At 45.2% G+C, this 18,903-nt stretch overlaps 1 protein-coding gene across 5 annotated transcripts in view; it reads left to right on the top strand.

The window, feature by feature from the left end:
* The window catches only part of LOC104302998 (calcium-activated potassium channel subunit beta-2), a 167,777-nt gene that overhangs the window by 138,857 nt on the left and 10,017 nt on the right, over window positions 1-18,903 (top strand). For 3 of the 5 annotated variants that reach the window (XM_009903572.2, XM_054166660.1, XM_054166664.1), the window contains 2 exons: window positions 11,214-11,324; window positions 17,767-17,937. In XM_009903572.2, the coding sequence (XP_009901874.1) occupies window positions 11,269-11,324; window positions 17,767-17,937 (227 nt within the window). In that variant the 5' untranslated portion in view covers window positions 11,214-11,268. The remainder of the gene's footprint in view (window positions 1-11,213; window positions 11,325-17,766; window positions 17,938-18,903) is intronic. The other 2 variants (XM_054166661.1, XM_054166663.1) reach the window with 2 other exon arrangements.

The raw sequence follows: 18,903 nt of genomic DNA, 5'->3' as shown, positions 1-18,903 counted from the left end.
TGCCCTAACTATGAATGAATCCTTGAGAAACACTTCCTTCTTATGCTGGAGACTGCTCTCTAGGGCACTTTCCCGCAAGTGTTAGAATTTTGCATTGTTTTTCCAATCAGGAAGCAGGGGTTTGCCCCTGCTATATGACTTGGAGATCCTCACCAGTGAGCAAACAGGGAGCTCCGCGGAGCATGTGCTTGAGTTCAGAGGTCCATTGTAGACAACTTTGATTCAATAGGCAATGGGTAGCTGCCTCTACAGAATTACATTTAAAAAGAAAAAAGGAAAAGGGGAAAAAAATCATGAAGACTACATTAAATTTGTGCATGGACAAAAGATTTCCAGTGCTTTTCTACAGCACTTGGGCACAAAGTTCTATGTTGTGAATTTGATATGGCAGTTGAACATGTTCAACTAACAGGAGTACAGATGGTGAAGATTGTGTCCTGAAAGGATGAGGAACCACCACGGAGTGTTTGTGACGCAAAATTTACCCTTTTGTAGTAAGACAAAGAGGAAAGATGCTCATGAGAGCCAAACTGGGTGCTTTTCCCACAGAGGTGCTTATTGCACAGCTCCGAGCCTCAGTCAAATCAGTAGGATAGAGTTACTACATCTATTTTCCCCCATCAGGCCTATTTCTGAGTTTTGAGGGAGGAAACTAATCTCTCCCCAGTGTTTATCATAACCATATTTCTGAGCTGATGTGTGTGCAATGTGACATCCTTCTGCATTTAGAATTCTTCCAGCAGATCCAAAAGTCTGGTCATAAAGAAAACACAACTGCCAAGCAGCTGGAGACTCAAGCTCACTCTCCTTTCATCCCTTCCATCTGTCAATCTCTGATCTCAACGAACAGTTCCCAACATACACCAGCAGGTTTAATATATCTTCTGCCCAGAGCCAGGGAAACTCAACCAGCATGTAGATAAATAACTTGTTTGAACTGCCAGGTCACACTGGCAGGGCTGGTCAGCCACTTCTAGTCCTCATCTCTGGCCATTGTTTTGGATCAGATTTTTTCCTAGCTTGGCAGTACAACCCAGTGCAAAAGCAGTTGCCTGCAATGGCAAAGCAGCTTTACACCAATACCCAAAGCAGGAAGCTAACCTGCTTAACATGGGAGCAGCACAGGCTGGTGGACTTGAGCACTCTTCTGAACCAGGGATAACGCCAGTGAAGAGCTTATGCAAATCACTTCCTTGCTCTGCACCTCAGTGTCACACCTGCACTTTTGCAGGAGTTACAGACATCTCTGGCTAATGGTCTTTAGTAAGATATGGCATGTGAAACTTCAGCAGTGGTCTAGCATTCCTGCTGACTGCCCACCCATTAGCAGCATCCACATTAGGCAAGCTGCAGTCTGGTAGAGCCTCCTAAAAATTAACAGACAAAGTGCAGGCTGCTGTATTTTGCCACAGAAAAGAAAGTCAAACAACAGCTAAAACTGGGGAGAGGAGGGGGGAAAGGGGAACAGAGAAGGCAGACCAAAGGCAACATCTGAGTTGTATTTATTTTTTAATCCCATCTCTTTTAGTGTCTGTGATGAGCACTGTAACTAAAGGAATCTAACTGAATTAGAATTTCAATATGTCCTGAGCAGATTGGAGCTGTTTCCATTCATGAGCAGCACGTCCCAGCTGTAATTGCCTGCTTGCTTATCCACACAGCTCTTTACAGCTAATCCAAATGTGGACTCAAAAATAAATAGTGCCAGAGCATTCACTTCCCGCTGGGCAGTAGTTTTAGCTCGCCTCTGCCTTCGCTTTGTTCTGGCTGGTGCTCTCCATGGCATGGGGACTGACTCAGAGGAGATAAAAGATGATTGACCCGCTCAAGGAATTAGGTGGGAGAAAAACTGCTCCTGCCTATCTGCCCTGCCTGTTTGTGCTTTTCCTCTGGGTGCTGCCTTGTGTCTGTTTATCTTTCTCTGCCCTCACCTCTCTCCCCAGCCACATTGCTCATGTGAGCTGATGCTTTGTGGCTTCCTTAAGCATGGCTGGTGCCCTCTCTGTCCCCAGAAATGTATCATCCTTCCCCTCCCTGTGTTCCCATCCACAAACACACCACCAGGGTTTTAGCACTGCTTTCCTGAAATGAAACACTCTCTTCAGGGATATTTAAAAGTCATGTACTCCTCAGATCAGGTCTTCTCTGGAGGGTTGTAAAGCTAAGGCATAACTGCACAAAGCTGGAGTTGGAAGGGATGTCCCCATGGCTGGGACTTGGCACTTCCCCAAAGGAAGGCTCTTCCTTTGCTCTCTGGCATGGCAACTTGTACGTGCCTTGGCTCTTCTCACTCCTCGCTGGGTGTAAGATAGTTGTGCACCATCTTTCTGGCTATTTTCTCCACTACATCCACCACAGGCTTGCTAGGAGATGTTGGCCAAGACTCAGAAGCTTCTGTGTTTCTGTTCATCACCTGTAAAATGGCAGTGCCAGCACCCTGCTGCATCATTTTGGGGTGTGTATCCCAGGGCCCTGAGATGACAATGATGCAGGGACATAAAAGTCATGTCAGAATCCACTTCAGTGTGGCAGCTTCCACTGAGCAACCAATTATTCTTAAAAATAGTCCTTTTAGTATCCAGAAGAGGCTCTTCTAAGGTTTCATCAAGTGAAATGTCTTCCTTATGAGGAAAGGCTGAGGGAGCTGGATCTCTTTAGCTTGGAGAAGAGGAGACTGAGACCTGACCTCATTAATGTTTAGAAATATGTGAAGGGCAAGTATCAGGAGGATACTCTGTTCAGTGATGTCCAATGATAGGACAAAGGGAAATGGCTGCAAGCTGGAGCATAGGAGGCTCCATATAAGCATAAGGGAAAACTTTTCACTGTTAGGGTGGCAGAACACTGGAAAGGGCTGCCCAGAGAGTTGTGGAGTCTCCTCTGGAGACCTTCAAAACCTATCTGGATGTGTTCCTATGTGACCTACTTTAGGTGATCTTGCTCTGACAGGGGGGTTGGACTGGATGATCTTTCAAGGTCACTTCCAACCCCTAACATTCTGTGATTCTGTGTAATATCTTGGCTGGGTAGAAGGCCATTCCATTTTCATGACCATCAAAGGGTCTGACTTCAGCATGGAGACAAAGCTGGCCATAGAAGTGGAGAAGCAATGCAGCAGTGAGTCTCCACCCCATTTCATCTCACACTCTCTTTGTTTCCCACTGGGTTTATCATGGCATAATCCTGAGACACAGGGCATCTTCAGTGCCACCCATATGCTCTTAACCAGCCAGCCTGATTCAGGGCCTTATAGCTCATCTGGTGCAGTGCAGCACCCAAGGTGATATATCCCTCTGCAATTACAGAGCATTGTGCTAGGATTTAAAGGAGAGCATCAAGTGAGCTACTGCAGCATTTTCACTGTCTTCACTCTCACCACAGGATCCTTCATCATCAGGGTAATACTACCTGGTCTTTGTCAGTGCAGATCATCCCATAATGGTCTCTTGGCTTAGCTTACTAGGAGCATGTTGCAGGGGAGTGACCCAACACTTTCCAGTGCTGCACCCCCTCCCACAACCAGCCTGTTTTACAGGCAGATTGTGCCCTTCTCTGAAGCCAGAGAGCAGCTGAGATGATGAATGCTTGTCCAACATGTCACAGCAACGTAAATCCAAATTCAGTATAGAAAGCTAAAAATGTTTGCAGAGTCCTGACAGGCAAAAGGGACAATTATCCTCAGCTGCTCCTCACAAATGTTGATCCCTGGTGACTGCAATGTGACAAGAGAGGCATTGCCTCGTGCTCAGATTGCAAACTTCTCAGCACCAAAAGAAGCCGATGGTAGCCTGGAGAAGAAGAGGCTCAGGGGAGATCTTATTGCTGTCTACAACTACCTGAAGGGAGGTTGTAGCCAGGTGGGGGTTGGTCTCTTCTCCCAGGCAACCAGCACCAGAACAAGAGGACACAGTCTCAAGCTGTGCCAGGGGAAGTTTATGCTGGAGGTGAGGAGAAAGTTCTTCACAGAGAGAGTTGTTGGCCATTGGAATGTTCTGCCCAGGGAGGTGGTGGAGCCACCATCCCAGGAGGTATTCAAAAGTGATTGGACGTGGCACTTGAAGCCATGGTTTAGTTACTCATGAGGTCTTGGGTGACAGGTTGGACTTGATGATCTTTGAGGTCTTTTCCAACCTTACTGATTCTATGATTCTATTCTATGATTCTAATAAGGAGGGGGGGCTTTTCACTAGATGCTCTGCTACCTGGAGATGGCCTGGAAGTGTCCTGTGTCAGGTACACATCTCTTGTACAGATCAGGAAGCTGAGGCCATAGTGTCAGGCTGCTCTGAAATGACCAGGAGGTCACCAAAGAATAGAAGTTGGGACTTTCTTGTTTGAAATGACAGACAGTAGCTCACTACCCCCTTCCTTTGTAGCTGACCTGAGGACACAAGAATTTCTTCAAAAAGCTGTGGTTTCAATTATCTGAATCAGAATAATTAAGATTAACAGAGTGAAACAAGTCATCATGGGGATAGCAATCTATAGGAAAAAGCACTGGGGGCTGGGAAGAAAAATTGGAGAAGGAACTTATAGCAAAACAGAACAGTAAAAATAAGCATTATGAAGTTTACACCCATGCTGTGTGGGCTACTTAGACTCCTACTAGGAAGGTAACTGTTAGGAAAAGGGAAGACCAGGGATGAGAGGCATCATTAAATGGCAAGGCTTGACAGTTTTTTCTAAAGCCAGAGAAAGCTAGGGAAAAAAATAAATAATGAAATGGGAACTCAGAAGATTTAGAGGTGATTTTGGAATATTTGATTTTGAAATGTGGACATACTGCATGTTGTCATGGAGCAAAGAGGTATAGACACCTCAGCCTTTCTGAGTCTCTCTCTTACTCCTTTATATACTACAGAGAGGGAATTAACAATTGTAAAGGATGACTTGACATTAAAAGAGATATTCCTTTTCTAAAACAAACTCTTGCCTTCTGCACAAGGCTAAGCTGCATTCCCATGTGACAGCTTCAGTTTGTCACTGGCAGCCCCGTTCTCCTTCTCCTTTGCACATGGAGTGTGCCAGACACATCTGTGTCATAGGAGCCCAGCAAAAGCATCCTGAGTTCAGGGTGTCTGCCTCAGCCATCTCAAAAACTAGATGGAGAGCTCAGCTCTAAGTTCTGGGGAGATTTAGGAGAAGGGCCAGAAAGAGCAGTGAGTTTATTAATGAAGCATCATTAGCCATTAGTCTTCCTTAATTTTTGCCAGTGCATTAACACCAGCTGCCTATCATCCGTTTTCCCTTCTCCATAATGAGGAACCCCAAGTTCAAGGTCACCTGCCAGTTGGATTAGTCAGTTCAGAGAGCTCCTGAGATGCTCCAGTGAGAATAGTTATTTATGTCACCCTGTCCATTAGCTTGCAGTACAGCAAAGTCTGGTCACGAGGCAGAACTACGCCGTTTGATATTGCTGGTGCTGCTTCGCCATTTAGTGTTGCTGCTGCCAGAGCGTTAAATGTTCTTTAAGTGGTAACTGTCTTCTACTAATGCAGATGAATTTCTTTTATGAGTGAGCTTATTGCTGTTCCTCTTGGTCTGTGCCTCCTGTTTTTTTCTGTTATGGACACAGATAAGTGGGAGTAGGGCAAGAAGATAGTGTGCTCAGATGGAGACCTGCAGACAAACAGTTATTTTGGTTACCAAAAAAAACCCACCCAAAACACTGTCCTCTCAATTGTGTCAAAGCAGGGGAACTGTCATCTAGGTGTTCTCCTGATTTCTGGTTTGGCATCTTCAGTGCTAATGTGTGAGACATCCCTTGGGAAATGTGTACTGGAGCTCGCATGTCACAGCATGGCCGTGGCCATGGCCACAGTGGGTCTTGCTTAGATACCCAGAGAGATGTCTGAGCAATTTGTACCAGCCATCTGGGCTTGTCCTCACCTTCTGCTTGGTGTAGTTCTGCTTCCATCCACTCCTTCATGTTGCTATGGACCATATTTGGGAGACAGACATTTCAGGCATTGTTTTAGGTTGGAGTCCAACTCTTCTGGATCATCTTCCATATCAGGCAGGAGCATCTTAATACAGTAGTTTACCCCCATCACTCTGCCTACAGTACTATTGCATGCACTGAGGTACCTGAATGCCTCAACACCCAGTTGTCAGGCTACATTTTACAGCAGAAGTTCCACAGGCCATTTTATTTATTCTCCCATCCTTTATCACACAATACTTCTCCCTGTTTTCTGGCTCATCAAAGCTGTAGGAAACATACTGTTGTCAGACACAGACATAAGTAAGACTTGCTGGGGCACAGAGTCTAAGTGTCCATATTCAGTAAGTTCACCTCAGAGTGAAGCAGGTTGCCTTTCATGCCTAGTTTCAGCCTCTTCCTTTTCCCATGGGCAATGGTGCTTGAGACCATCCTAAAAAGATGCCCTGCAGCCATGAGACCAAACACCTCCCATCATTCAACAGCAGCCACCCTCTCTGGCCAAGAACTGGCACTGACTGCTGTGTTGTGGCACAGGGGGAAATTAACACCTGGACTTCAGGGTTCACAGGGAACTTCCTCAGGGTTCGAATTAATCCTCTGATTGTGAAATATTGGGATGAAGCATCCAAAGTGCTTGGCAACGTAGACAGTGCAGGATGCAGGTGCATTCAGACAAAGCTTAAGAGGTCAGTGATTGTATCTTCAGGTATAATTGTTTGCTTTGTTGGCTTTTGATGACTCAGGGTATCTTTTATGAGGCAAAATTAACGCAAGTGCCTCTCTTTTTACAGTGGCCACATTGCCCAGGAAATGAAATGCCATAAGGGGAGAAAAGCTCATTAGTTTGGTGCCATAAATGGTTCTCCAAGGTCTCAGAAACCCTATGAATAACATAAATATAGACAGAGGCAATTACAAATACACATATAAACCCCTACTTACCATCTGAAAACGTGGTCTGCAGTATCCTTCTTTGTCTGTTCACTGATATGGTGACCTAGAGTTGAGACATTTCATACTAATTGTGATATAAACTGGAGTCTGAGGACAGAAAGCAGCCAGTCCAGGGTGAAAGTGAGGACAAGAGAGCACATTATATACTTCCCAAGGTACCAGCTAAGAGATTTTGAGATTCAGCCTTAGACTTACATCTTCTTTAGGAGCAATTTGAAGCAAATGCTGTCCCAGCATATTTTCTCCACACTGCAGTCCTCTCTCAAGTGATTGCTGTTGGGTGGAGATGACACTCATTAGGACAGGGCAGAGCAGTTCTAATCTTGTAAGAACTATCTCAAGCCTTCATCCTGCAGTGGCTGAAAAAAGTGGAAACTTTGTCAGGTTTTCTAGTGAGTTTCATAAAATTCACCAGAAAATAATATTCAAGAGGAGGATGAGAAGAGGGGAAGATGGAAGGAGTGTGTGAGCACTGGGTGCACCCACTGTGTCGGCATCATGGGCATCATGGGCTCCTCAGCCAGCACAGAGCCATGAAGTGTCCTGCACACAGAGGTTTTAAGAAGGCTGTATATTTTCTGCTCTGTGTTTCTCTCTTAAACCTTGTGCATTTATTCTGAAGAGACCCAAATGCAAAGAGCTAGGTGTGCTTTTAGAAACCAAAGCATGGCTTCCTTGCCTGTCCCTGTGGCAATTGTGCCAAGAGGCAAATGGCTTGATGCCACAAAAATGAAGGTGACAGCAATGAGGTGAGGGACTTTTTGGGGTGTCAGGTAATGATAGGACTAGGGGAAATAGAAGGAAAATAGAAATGGGTAAATTCAGATTGGATGTTAGGAAGAAGTTCTTCCCCATGAGGGTGGTGAGACACTGGAACAGGTTGCCCAGGGAGGTGGTGGAAGCCTCATCCCTGGAGGTTTTGAAGGCCAGGCTGGATGTGACTCTGAGCAACATGATTTAGTGTGAGGTGTCCCTGCCCATGGCAGGGGGGTTGGAACTAGAAGATCCTTGAGGTCATTTCCAACCCTAACGATTCTATGATTCTAATGTTCATGCAAAGTTGAGCAGAAAGCCCAGAGTCTGGCCCAGCATCCTGACTGTAGCAAAAGTCTCATCCAGTACAGGCGTTTGCTGATAACCTGCCCTATAGAAATCTTCCCTACAAGCTTCTGATAGTCAACAGCAGCTTGTAGCACCTCTCCTAAACTGTCTTTAACAGATATTGTCATAAGTTTAGGTGCTCTGTCTAAGCAATAGCACAACCCCCTTTTACTCTAAATGCCAGCCTGACATCCTCCAGTAATGAGTTTCACAGGCTGATTACATGTTGCATGGTAAAAATATATTGCCAGCAGCTGACTCAGAGATAATGGGCAAAAAAATAAACAAATTGCTGTTTGTTGTACTCAGGGAGGAGAGAGAGGACAGGGAAGGAACAGGGTCCACAGTCCTGCTTTGGAATCAGCTTAGGGGAGGAAAAAGACATGGAAGTTTGCTAACTGATGTGGTGAGGCAGGACACAGTCACGTATGTTGCAACTATTCTAGGTCACACATCCTCCAAAGGCCTTCAAAGGAGGGTCTTGGGGAGTTTGTATTGTTACTGCTGTGCAAAAGGCTCTCACATTAACAGCTAAGCCCTGCCTAAAGCAACCATGGACTTTAGTTGCTTACATCTGACCTCGGGAGTGGCTGCTGTGATGTCATCAATGCTAGGATTTTACACAAAATTTGGTGTGCAATTGTGTGTTAAATAGTGATGGGTAGCTTGGATTGCCCAACTAATGAAGCAGGCAGAATGCTATCACATATGGAGTGCTCCAGGGCTCTGGCACTGTAAGGGAGTCTGAAATCACTTTGATTTTGCTGGGAAAAGGCACACCCCTCTTCCTTCCCTGGCATCCTCTCAGTAGGACAGGCTTCTCCCACCCAGCTCTCAACCCAGTGGTGCCCCTGCAATTTGCTCTGGAGTTTGTAAATCTGCCTCCTCACTCAGGCAGTCCTGTCCAGGTGTCCCTCTGTCCTCAGACAGGTGACAGAAGCTGCTGATCACCTCCAGTGTGAGCTGAAGTTTTGCTTAATTAAGAACAGACTCTCTAATAGCATTCAGCACTATCTCCTGATGGCTCTGGGACCACTCAGGCTGTGGCAGCACAACCAGCCAAGCTTTCCTGTCATGCAGTTCATGTGTGACATCCTAGAGGATGTAGTGGCAGCTACATAATTTTGTTTTCCACTTTTAAGGGCCTCAGTCTGGGAGAGGTCTCGGTCCAATATCCAGTGTGGTTTCCAGGCCCTTGGATAGTTGCTCTGAGCCCTCCTGCATTGCTCAATGCATAAACACCAGCTTGTTTGGTGCAAGCTGTGTGGTCACAGTTCTACTGTCTGAGATAGTGAAGGTGTAACCTTACAGACCAGAGCGAGGATCAGAACCAAGGTCCTGCAACCAAAATTTATGGTCAACATCACTATAACAACACTTTGTCAGTAGCTATATTGATTAGACCCTGGCAGATACTGTTTCTCTTTCTAAATTATAGTTATTTCTGGGAGAGAGTGCCTCATCTTATTGTTTATTACCAGTTCTAAACTACAGTTCTTGTAGAGAAAGAAAAGTCTTTTTTTTTTTTGGTCTCAGAGCTGTAGTGATGACAACAGAGTCAGACAAAGGGCTGAGGGAGATCCCTGTCCTCCTTCCTATCTTCCTTGTCCAATTCATTGTGAATGCAGCATAAAAGCTTCATCAAATATTTCTGTCTCTTATCCAAGCAAGGTCCCTGCCTTCAAGTCCCAGTCCCAGGACAGCATCTCCGAGCACAGTAGCAGAATCCCATCAGTGAGGAGGTAGCAAAGTCAATTTGGCCAGTTTGCCCAGCTAGCTGCCCAAATGGGGCATGAGTTTGGCCTGGGTTTGAGTCATAGGCCCTGTGGAGGGGCTCTGGGCTGACTCCAGATGGAGAGCCCAGTCCCTTGGCACCCATCAGCCTGTCTGCGGACGGATGGATTTTTGGCTCCTGTCCATGTCAGTATTCCCCTGCAGCCACCTCTACAGGATTGAAGTATTCTCCCAGGTTCACCACTATGCAAATATTGAAATTAGCTCTTTGCATGATTATGTAGCTAGTGACATTACAGACTTTTTCAAATGAGGAGCACTGAGGAATTGATGTGCCTTCTCTGCTGACGGCATCAACAGTCAGGTTTATTTTTCAGCAAGCTACAGAATGGCCCCCAGTGTATGAAAAACTACAACATTAAAATGTTTGGTATCTGAAATGTTTGGGTTTTCTCTTAAGCTTTTCCCTGAATGCAGGGAAAGCACAAAGTGCTGTGCAAGAGAGGCAAAATACAGCCCTCACCACAAGGGGCCCAGTTCTCAGATATCAAGATTTTAGCTGAGCCTCACTAAAACCAGGATCAAAAAAAAGGAGAAGCTATGACAGGAGCTGTAGCCCCACTAGTGGGTCCAATATTGTCTATGCTTCCAGTCTGACAATGAAGTTACCACCTGGAAAGATGCTGTTCCCATGCAGTTAGTCTAGGGTAACAAAAATCTGCTAGGAGTTACACTAAATACTGTGAATGTGCCTTGGAACAGCACAAGAGAGCAGCAACATTCAGTTCTGTATTTCCAAATCTATTAGATCTAACTGAAATGCAGGGTTCAAATTCAGTCCTAAAAATGAAACCCCACAGACTTTCCCCCTTTTCAAAAGATCCTGAGAGCCTAAGAGAAGACAGCAGGTCTCATACCCTGCTGTGAAACAAGGAAACCCTTGGGCAAACACTTGGTCTGGCCAAGCGGCCTTGGGACAATAATTTCTCTGTAGGAAAAGACATCTCCTTCACATTAGTTACATTGTCACAAAATGCTGCATTTGCACCTCATTCTTCTGTCTCATTCAGACACCTTCCTTGAGAGCCTTGCTTTACTGAGAGCTGCAGTACAACCGAAAAACCTGTAATGAATGTGCTTAAACAATAGCCACTTTGTCCCCCCAAAATATTGCCACAAGGCCACTGGATACAGCTATTACATTTCCTTAAACTACCAAAGATTTCCTGTCCCTGGTGCAAATCCTTGGCAGCTAAACCTGAGGAGCTAGTGTCATGTTGTACAAGTGGGGCTGATGAGATTTATCCTTCATTCCCACATGCTGCTCTGTCATCCCCATTATTTTACATCTCACCTTGAGTTAGCAAATTGTCCATCTTCAGAGCGCACAAGACATGACCACAGGGGACTTGGCTCAGTGGATATAATGTGGTCTGCCTCGTTGGATGGGCAGTGACAAAAGTTATCCCTCTTCCCCCAGGTCCTTCCATCGTCCCACTGCAGCGAGCAAAGCCAACACTGGGCAATCCTCTAAAATGTTTATTTGGACCAGTGGCCGGAGCTCTACATCTTACAGACATGATGAGAAAAGGTAAATGGCATCTACACTGATTGTCCTTAATGGCTCTGAACCTTTAGGAATGTGGCCTGTAGCTTCTCTTCCGTGGTGGCGCTAGAGAAAGCAGAATGCATAACACAGAGCGTCCACCCCTTGCCCCTCACCCTCAGGGCTACTGCTCCACCGACAACACCACCAGCTGATAAGTGCCAGGGCCAAGGCAAAAGAGAGTGCTAAGACAAAACAAAGTGGAGGAACAATGCCAGAGCCATGGACAAAGTCTTCCTTATTCCCAGGACACCAACAGCACACCATGGTCATCTCTGAGGTCAGCACACAAGCTGCACATTTAAAAGCACACTAAATCCCCAGTCCCAAGTTTTCAGTTTCAGTTCCAATCCCTGTGAAGCCTTTATCCCTTTGGCAGCTGTCTTGCTTCCAGCCATTGCCCCACATGGCTTATGCACCCTCCTCCAGACAGCACACACGGTGTCTCCTCTGCCGCAGCCAGATCGTTGCCCTACATAGCTTTTACACATCTGGGTGATGCTGTCAGAGATGTTTTCTGTTTATATGCATACACGTGGGAGGCAGTGCATGTGTGCAATAAACTGCACAATAGCTGGGGGATGACAAGGGGCTTGAAAGTGAGCTGGTAGCTCATCAGCCCACTTAAGCAATGTTGCTGGAGGGAACAGGGTGAAGGAGACAGAGCAATAAATGAGAGCTACTGGATCTCCCAGAGGAGCAAGGAATTACACAGAAGAGAAGGAAAAGGAAGGAGATGTTTTAAGTCCACAGCAAAGGCAGCACTCAATTGGGAATGAAAGAATTTGAATATCACTGATGAAAGAACAATTGTCTGTAATGCTCAGACTCATCCTTCCAAAACGTCTCTCCTTTGTAGCGAGAGTTGCTGGACAGCTTGTCTTGGCACAACTGGACACATTCCCCTTTCTTCTCTTTCCTTTCTCCCTTTCCCTTCCTTACCTCCTCTCCTTCAGTTCTCCTTGCTGTGACTAGTAAATGTAATCACAAAAAATCAGACTCCAGTGAAACAAAACCGGAGGTCAATGTATCTACATTGCCAATTAGCAAAGCACACTCTTCAGTTATTCTAATGAGACATTACTGCTTGCATCTGCTTGAGAAACATGTTCAGGAGCTCAGGCAGTAGAGATGCCCTCAGGATGCTGAATTTCTTAAAACAATTGAACCATTTGCAGAACTTTGCTGCAAAAGCTGCATAGGTGTTTGGCTCTTGCTAATCCAATCCCAGATATTCTGCAGCCACAAAGGCCAGTTTGGCAGTAGGTTTCCATGGGCTTTCTTTTGGAGCTGGTTATCTAACTGCCTCATGTACCTCTGCAAGTCTCCTCTTTAATTGAATTTTCCCCAGGCTAATGTTCTTCTGCATTAAAACACTGTCACGGACAAGATGGGCCAAGGTTAGACACTTGGAGGAGATATCTGCCCACACATTGGGCTGGCTGTAAGCCACGTGCTCCTGATTAGCATGGCCTTCAACTCACACTATGCCTGGCAGTGGGACTTATTAACTTGGGATACGTGCTGTGCAAAACAGGGCTAGCCGTTGTCTGGTCAGCTTAAACCTTGGGCAGAACTTGCCTCTGCCTGCCTGAAGAAATAGAGCAGTAAGGAGCAGCATCTCTACGCTTACACACCAGCCACAGGAATCTCAGGTGCCTTTTCAAGCCTTCAGGTGGGTTTATTTCCCAAGTGGTCCTGTAGAGCTGTACAGAAGGAACAATTCATATCCTGTGAGAGATGAATAAAATGCAGGAAGGAAAGTGCAGAAGGGAGAAAGAAAATAGGAGAGTGCTGACCACAGCCTCAGGGCTGCAAAAGAGAAGTGTGAACACAGAGCAAGTGTTGCTGGTGGGAGAAACTCATCTGCCAGTGTCTGGCAGTGATTTTAACATGTGTAAGGTCATCAGCAGTATCACTATATCGAGCAGGCAAAGCATTTTAGAGAAACTGTTTCCCCTAAATTAACTTTTCCTAGACGATTTTGTTCTCTAAACTTCAGACAGGAAGACTGTCACGTAGAGCAGGGAACTTGTCACCTAACACATGCTGTGCAGCAATAGGACACTTGCTGTGGAAGAATCACCTCCTCCTGGGTGAAAGGTATTCCTCAGGCATCTCTTTTTGCAGGTTCAAGCCCAAAATGTATGTATACTGTTGCTGGTTTAGACATCCACTCTTCCCCAGCTGCCACTTTTTATGCTTGGAGAACTATCCAGGTCCTCATTCTTTCTCAGCCATATGTTAGGCTTGCCACAATATTGTAAGCATGAAAAACCAAAGCTCTGGTTTGATTTGTCCAGTTTGGTGGGGAAGAGGGAAGGAATTGAGTGAACAAAATCTGTTCATATCAATAAAAATCCTTCTACAGCCATCACTGAGACATTTGAGAGAGTTCCAGAGAGATTTCCTGTTGCCATAGCTCTAATAACAAAAACTGATGCAGCTAAATGTACACTATAAAGAGAAAGGTAAAGAAATTGGCTTCTGAGCAGAGAAATCCCAGAGCGTTGGGAATTCTGCAGGTAAGATACAGGAGCATTTTCTGACTCTTACATTCAAAGATTTCTGATATCAGCAAACACCTCATCGTAAGGCAGTGTGAGTGGCATCTGCATGACAACTGTGATATCAGAGAAGGGAATGTGATTTCAAAGTCACTCGGAATAATTCAGGCAGGCAGGTATCCCCGTCTGACAAGCCCCATGGCCACACATTGCTGGAGGAGGCGACATCTCCCTCAGCACCACACCATGGTTCATTTGCAAAGGAAGACTTTTCAGGGTAGGCAATTTGTGTTTAAGATAAATAAATGAAGATAAAAATAAGTGCAGGTGCCTGGTTATTCTAGATTTTCAATGAGGAAATTGGCCCCCTTTACACATCTTCTAGGTCTATTCATTTTGGAGCTAAATAAGAGCTGTTGTAGCAGGTCAGAAGAAACATTACTTTAGCCTCTCCTGCTCTATGTGGCAGTGCCCAGATGCAAGATCTTTTTGTACAGAACCATTCCTAACACATGTCAATAAATTAATCACATCTTGGAGCTGCAGAGCAGACTTGTGCCAGCGGAGCACACAGCAAGTTGGTATGCCTCGTCCTTCACACAGGCAAAGTTGCAAGGTCTAAAAGGTCATCTACCTCATGGTGGCAAGTAAAAGTCTTGGCTGCAGCAATTGTCAACAACTCTACAGAAGACACAGAACATCTTTACTAAGACCAGTAAGCTCAGACCAGCATTGTAACTGTCCTTGGCTGTTTCATGTTCAGGCTAACATAGCTGGGCTACCTAATTTCATCACACAGGTCTTCCTTAAGTCTCTGTCTGCTGACCACATTGCAGAAGGATCCCATCACTGCTGCTATGCAGAGAGAGATGGATAGGGAAAACTGTGCTCTGTACCCAGCAGGAATGGCCACAGCTGAGAGTTTCTCCCTGGGCTGAGCCCAAGTAAAGCAGCCAGCCTAGATCTGTGCAATTTGACAAAAGGAACATGGAGATTTAGCGGGGGAGAACATCAATTTGGGAGTTATCCAGGGAAGAAAGACCTTCTGTCCTTGGAGGCCTGCTTTCTAGTAAATGTCTTTTCACAGAATGAAGAGACCCCATGTTCTGACAGCAGAGACCTTTAGAACCAGATAGTCCCCCTCAGTAGCATACTTATGGAGTTATCACAGGCAATCACAAGTATGAGATGGAGTCACCTGGATGATTAGTGTCTGGGATACAGTGATCTGTACTTAAACACACTGCAGCAGTCAGATAATTGTGGCTGAGCAGCCCTGGGATCCAAAAGCCACTAGCTAAGCACGGCACAATTCCAACTCAACAAGCAGAGAGAGGTCCCTGGGCTGTGCCAAAAGCTCACACACACAAAATTCCCCCATGGAGCAGGACACACATGTATGCAGGCCACCACTGCCACTCCAGCTAAGATGCCGAGGCTGCTCTGCTGGTGGCAAAATATTCTGCACAACATATTGTGTCCCTCAGAACCAGGGCTTTGAGGACCAAAAATGTGAAGTCCAGTAATAGCAGGTGTTCCAGGATCATTCTAAGAACATTGCCACCTCCCCAGCACAGGCATGAGCAGGGAGAAGAAGGAGGGACAGTTCCTTGCCATGCCTCCCAGGCTGCATCTGGAACAGTGCATTGCGTGCTGGCACGTACCACCCCCACACACACCTCCACCTGTCTTACCAGAGTGACTCCTGGCAGGGATTCAGGAGAAAACAGCCCTCAGTAAGGTGCAGCAGGCCACCACTCTGCTGTTGCTCTTGGCTTTGAATAACAAATATTTGCAAAAGAGCATCCCTCAAGCACAACCCCCGAGGAAGAGCTTTATTTAGCTTTACTTACTGCGGCAGGTGAGCATGGGAGATCCACCTGGCAGGCAGTCACTGCACACTGTCCCCTTTGCCAGTCACCTGCCAGAGAGATCATTTCTACGACTTAGCCTTCAGTCCCTCTGTAAAAAGCCTCTCATTGCACATTTCTTGGCTCCAGGCCTCACAGGAAGCATTTGTAACCATTCTCAATTAGCTATTTGTTTTTAAATTGTCTGTTTGTACCTCTTTTATGTCCTAGCCGCTCTGATGACATTAGTGAGCGATTGCGCTGCGCCTTTTTTATGTCCACACACTGACATAAGTTATGCTGTGTGATTGGTTAATGTGCTGGAACCGCTTGACAATGTCTGCCTTCCTGCCTGCTTCCATTTGGGAGCAATGCAAATCGTAATAGCAGCTCTCAGAGTTAAGTACAGTTTGATAAATAATAATAGAAAAGTAACATTCGATTATTACTCTTAGATTACTTCTGTGAAGGCAATTGCATCTGCCAGTTCACAATCTATGCTTTCCCCTCAACATCAGAGAAAATTTTGACAGGCTGAATTACCATTTCATTTCCAACGAGGAAAACACTGACAAGCTTTAAAGGATGGTTTTGAAGAGAGGCTATGGACATCTAAAGATGCAAATTGCAGGTGGATGAAGAAACCTCAAAGGATCTTAGTTTTGGGAGTCTATCGACTGCAATACCATCTAAGCAAGATTTTTGCTATACAACCCCAAACCATATGTGCTTTTCCTGGCTATGACTCATCATCTAAATACAAATCCAATTCCATTTTCAGGGAGTTTATGATTCAACCTATTTTCCTGTTTCTGCTGCGCCTATGTGTGGTTTCACATCTTTCTCTACTCTTCTTTCTTTGCCCCTGTTAGTGAATGTAAGTTACACGGTTGGTCTGACACCCTGCTTTTTCCCAAGGTGGCGTGAAAATTGATGGTTTCAGCTTAAACGAGCGGTGGCTTTGCTAGAGCCCAAAGTGACATTGATGTTGCTCACCTGCCATTTTGCAGACAGTAGAAGAGGAACTTCTCCCACGGGTACTCCTCTGTCCATGTTATGGTGGTGCCAGGGCTCAGAGGTGTGCGGTTCACATGCTTCGGGTGCTGCCTGGATGATTCAAAAGAACCATAACAGAAAACACAGGAGATTTTGACCAGCCTCAGGTCTGTAAGTACATTTTAAACCCACAAAGTTTGAGTGTGTTTGAAATGTACTCAAATATTTCCTTCTTCACCATTGTGTCCTCATGACCCATTGAATCATCAAAGGCTCAGAGATGAAAGGAGGACTCATGGTTAGAAAATGCAAAGGACTCTCTGCTGAAGGGGGAATGGTTTGCTGTATCTTCTCTTTTCTTTCTTTCTTTTTTCTTTTTTTTAAATCCCAGAACAAATAGCTCTGGTGGATAATTTTTTGGTGAGGGTTTTCACTGCAATGAGTAACTGGGCTTGCACAAACCTATTTTGTAGATAAAATAAATAAGCCCTCAATCAAATAACAACCCCACAGAAGCCAATTGCAAAATCCCCCTGGTGTTTCATGAGCTCTGAGTTGCACTCAGGGTGGAAAATTACCCAAACCACCACTAGCCTGTATGGAATCAAAAGTTAATGTGGTCCTTTCAGGTAATTTTAGTGGCAACTTTCTTCAGGCTACTTTCTACCTATGGTAACATAAGACCTGTTGCCATATTCAGCTGAAGAAAAGACACTTTCTAGACCTAAACAACTTCTAGGGGCCTAAGATGGCATTGACAGGTCAAATTCACCCACAGTATAGTTCAACTGAGCCAATGAAGCTGTACCAAAGAAGGATTTACTGAGCTGGCACAAGTGTCTAATCTTTGTATTTGCTGTAAGAGATTGTTACCTTTTCAGAAATGTCTGTAATTTATTTTGGAGATAAATAAGTTTCCACCAGGTCAGAGTGAATCCGATGCAAAAGGACACCTGAGGACCCTTAAGCCTTTCTCTCCCACGAGATGGGTATGGAGGTGGAACTACTCCCCCTGTAGAGACTTCATTGAGTAAACATGAACTTCACATAAAAATGTATTGTTTTCAACCTCAGAAATATTTACCAAAAAATCAGGGATCACGACCTACTGGACAAAAGGAAAACAGTCACAGCCCTCAAAGCCGGAGAAGACCGGGCCATACTCCTCGGGCTGGCCATGATGGTGTGCTCTATCATGATGTACTTCCTCCTGGGAATCACCTTGCTGCGGTCTTACATGCAAAGGTAATTTCATGATGGTTGCCCTGATCTCACACTCTCTTATCCAGCTGACTTCATGAGGCTTATTCTTTTGACTCTCTTTATTTAAGTTTCACAATTTTTCCTTCCATCAGCACAGGTCTGGTTCTGCACTTCCTTACCCCGGTATAAATCAAACATGACTACAGTGACAGCAAGTTGAATAATAATGGCATAAGTGAGGGAAAAATTAGATCCCTATTTGACAAAATCTTGATCCATAGGCTTTGGACTTGCTGCAGTTTAACACCAGTATAATATCCGTATCAGCTGGCCAGCAATCTGCTGAACCCTGTAAGCATCTCAGGGGCTGCTGTTGCAAAGCACATCAAACTCAGGAGAAAAGAGCAAAAATGTTTGACAGGCTCAAGAAACAAATGGAGGCTGGAGAATTAATCTGCAGAAGAAATGGAGCTACTTTGTAGTATGCAATTTTCCATGCAGATTATTGCTTTAATTCTAACAAGTGAAATCCTCCTGAAATACAGTAACTTGCTGAAAGATCATCTTTCATCATTACTGCACTGCACTTGATTTTGCTGAAGCCATCTCTGACTTTCATCTCTGCTACAGGGCAGAAAGCTTGGCCTGGGTTCATTAGCAGTGTTTAAAATCAGTTTCCAAGCGCCAGCCCTATTTAGAATCCAGCCCAGACTGTAAGAAGTCTGTTGGCAATATTCTTTCCTGCCCTGATCAATGCAGTTAGCAGAATGCTAAATGTGTGACTGAGGATGTCTGCCCAAACCCACCCTGAAACAGAAACCAACATCTGGCACGATTTGGCTTATCCACCACAGGCTTCTTCTTTAGACATGTACAGTAAATGCCTGCATTTAACCAGTGTAAGCAGCCTCAATTTTATTGGTGCATCTACAAGAAAATACTGCTTCTTGACCCTGCAATGATAAGGAAAAAGATGGTGCCAGAGATGAAACTGCACTGATTTGCAGC

This window comes from Dryobates pubescens, chromosome 13, assembly GCF_014839835.1.
Source record: "Dryobates pubescens isolate bDryPub1 chromosome 13, bDryPub1.pri, whole genome shotgun sequence".
Lineage (NCBI taxonomy): Eukaryota > Metazoa > Chordata > Aves > Piciformes > Picidae > Dryobates > Dryobates pubescens.
This window is presented reverse-complemented; position numbering and strand designations above follow the sequence as displayed.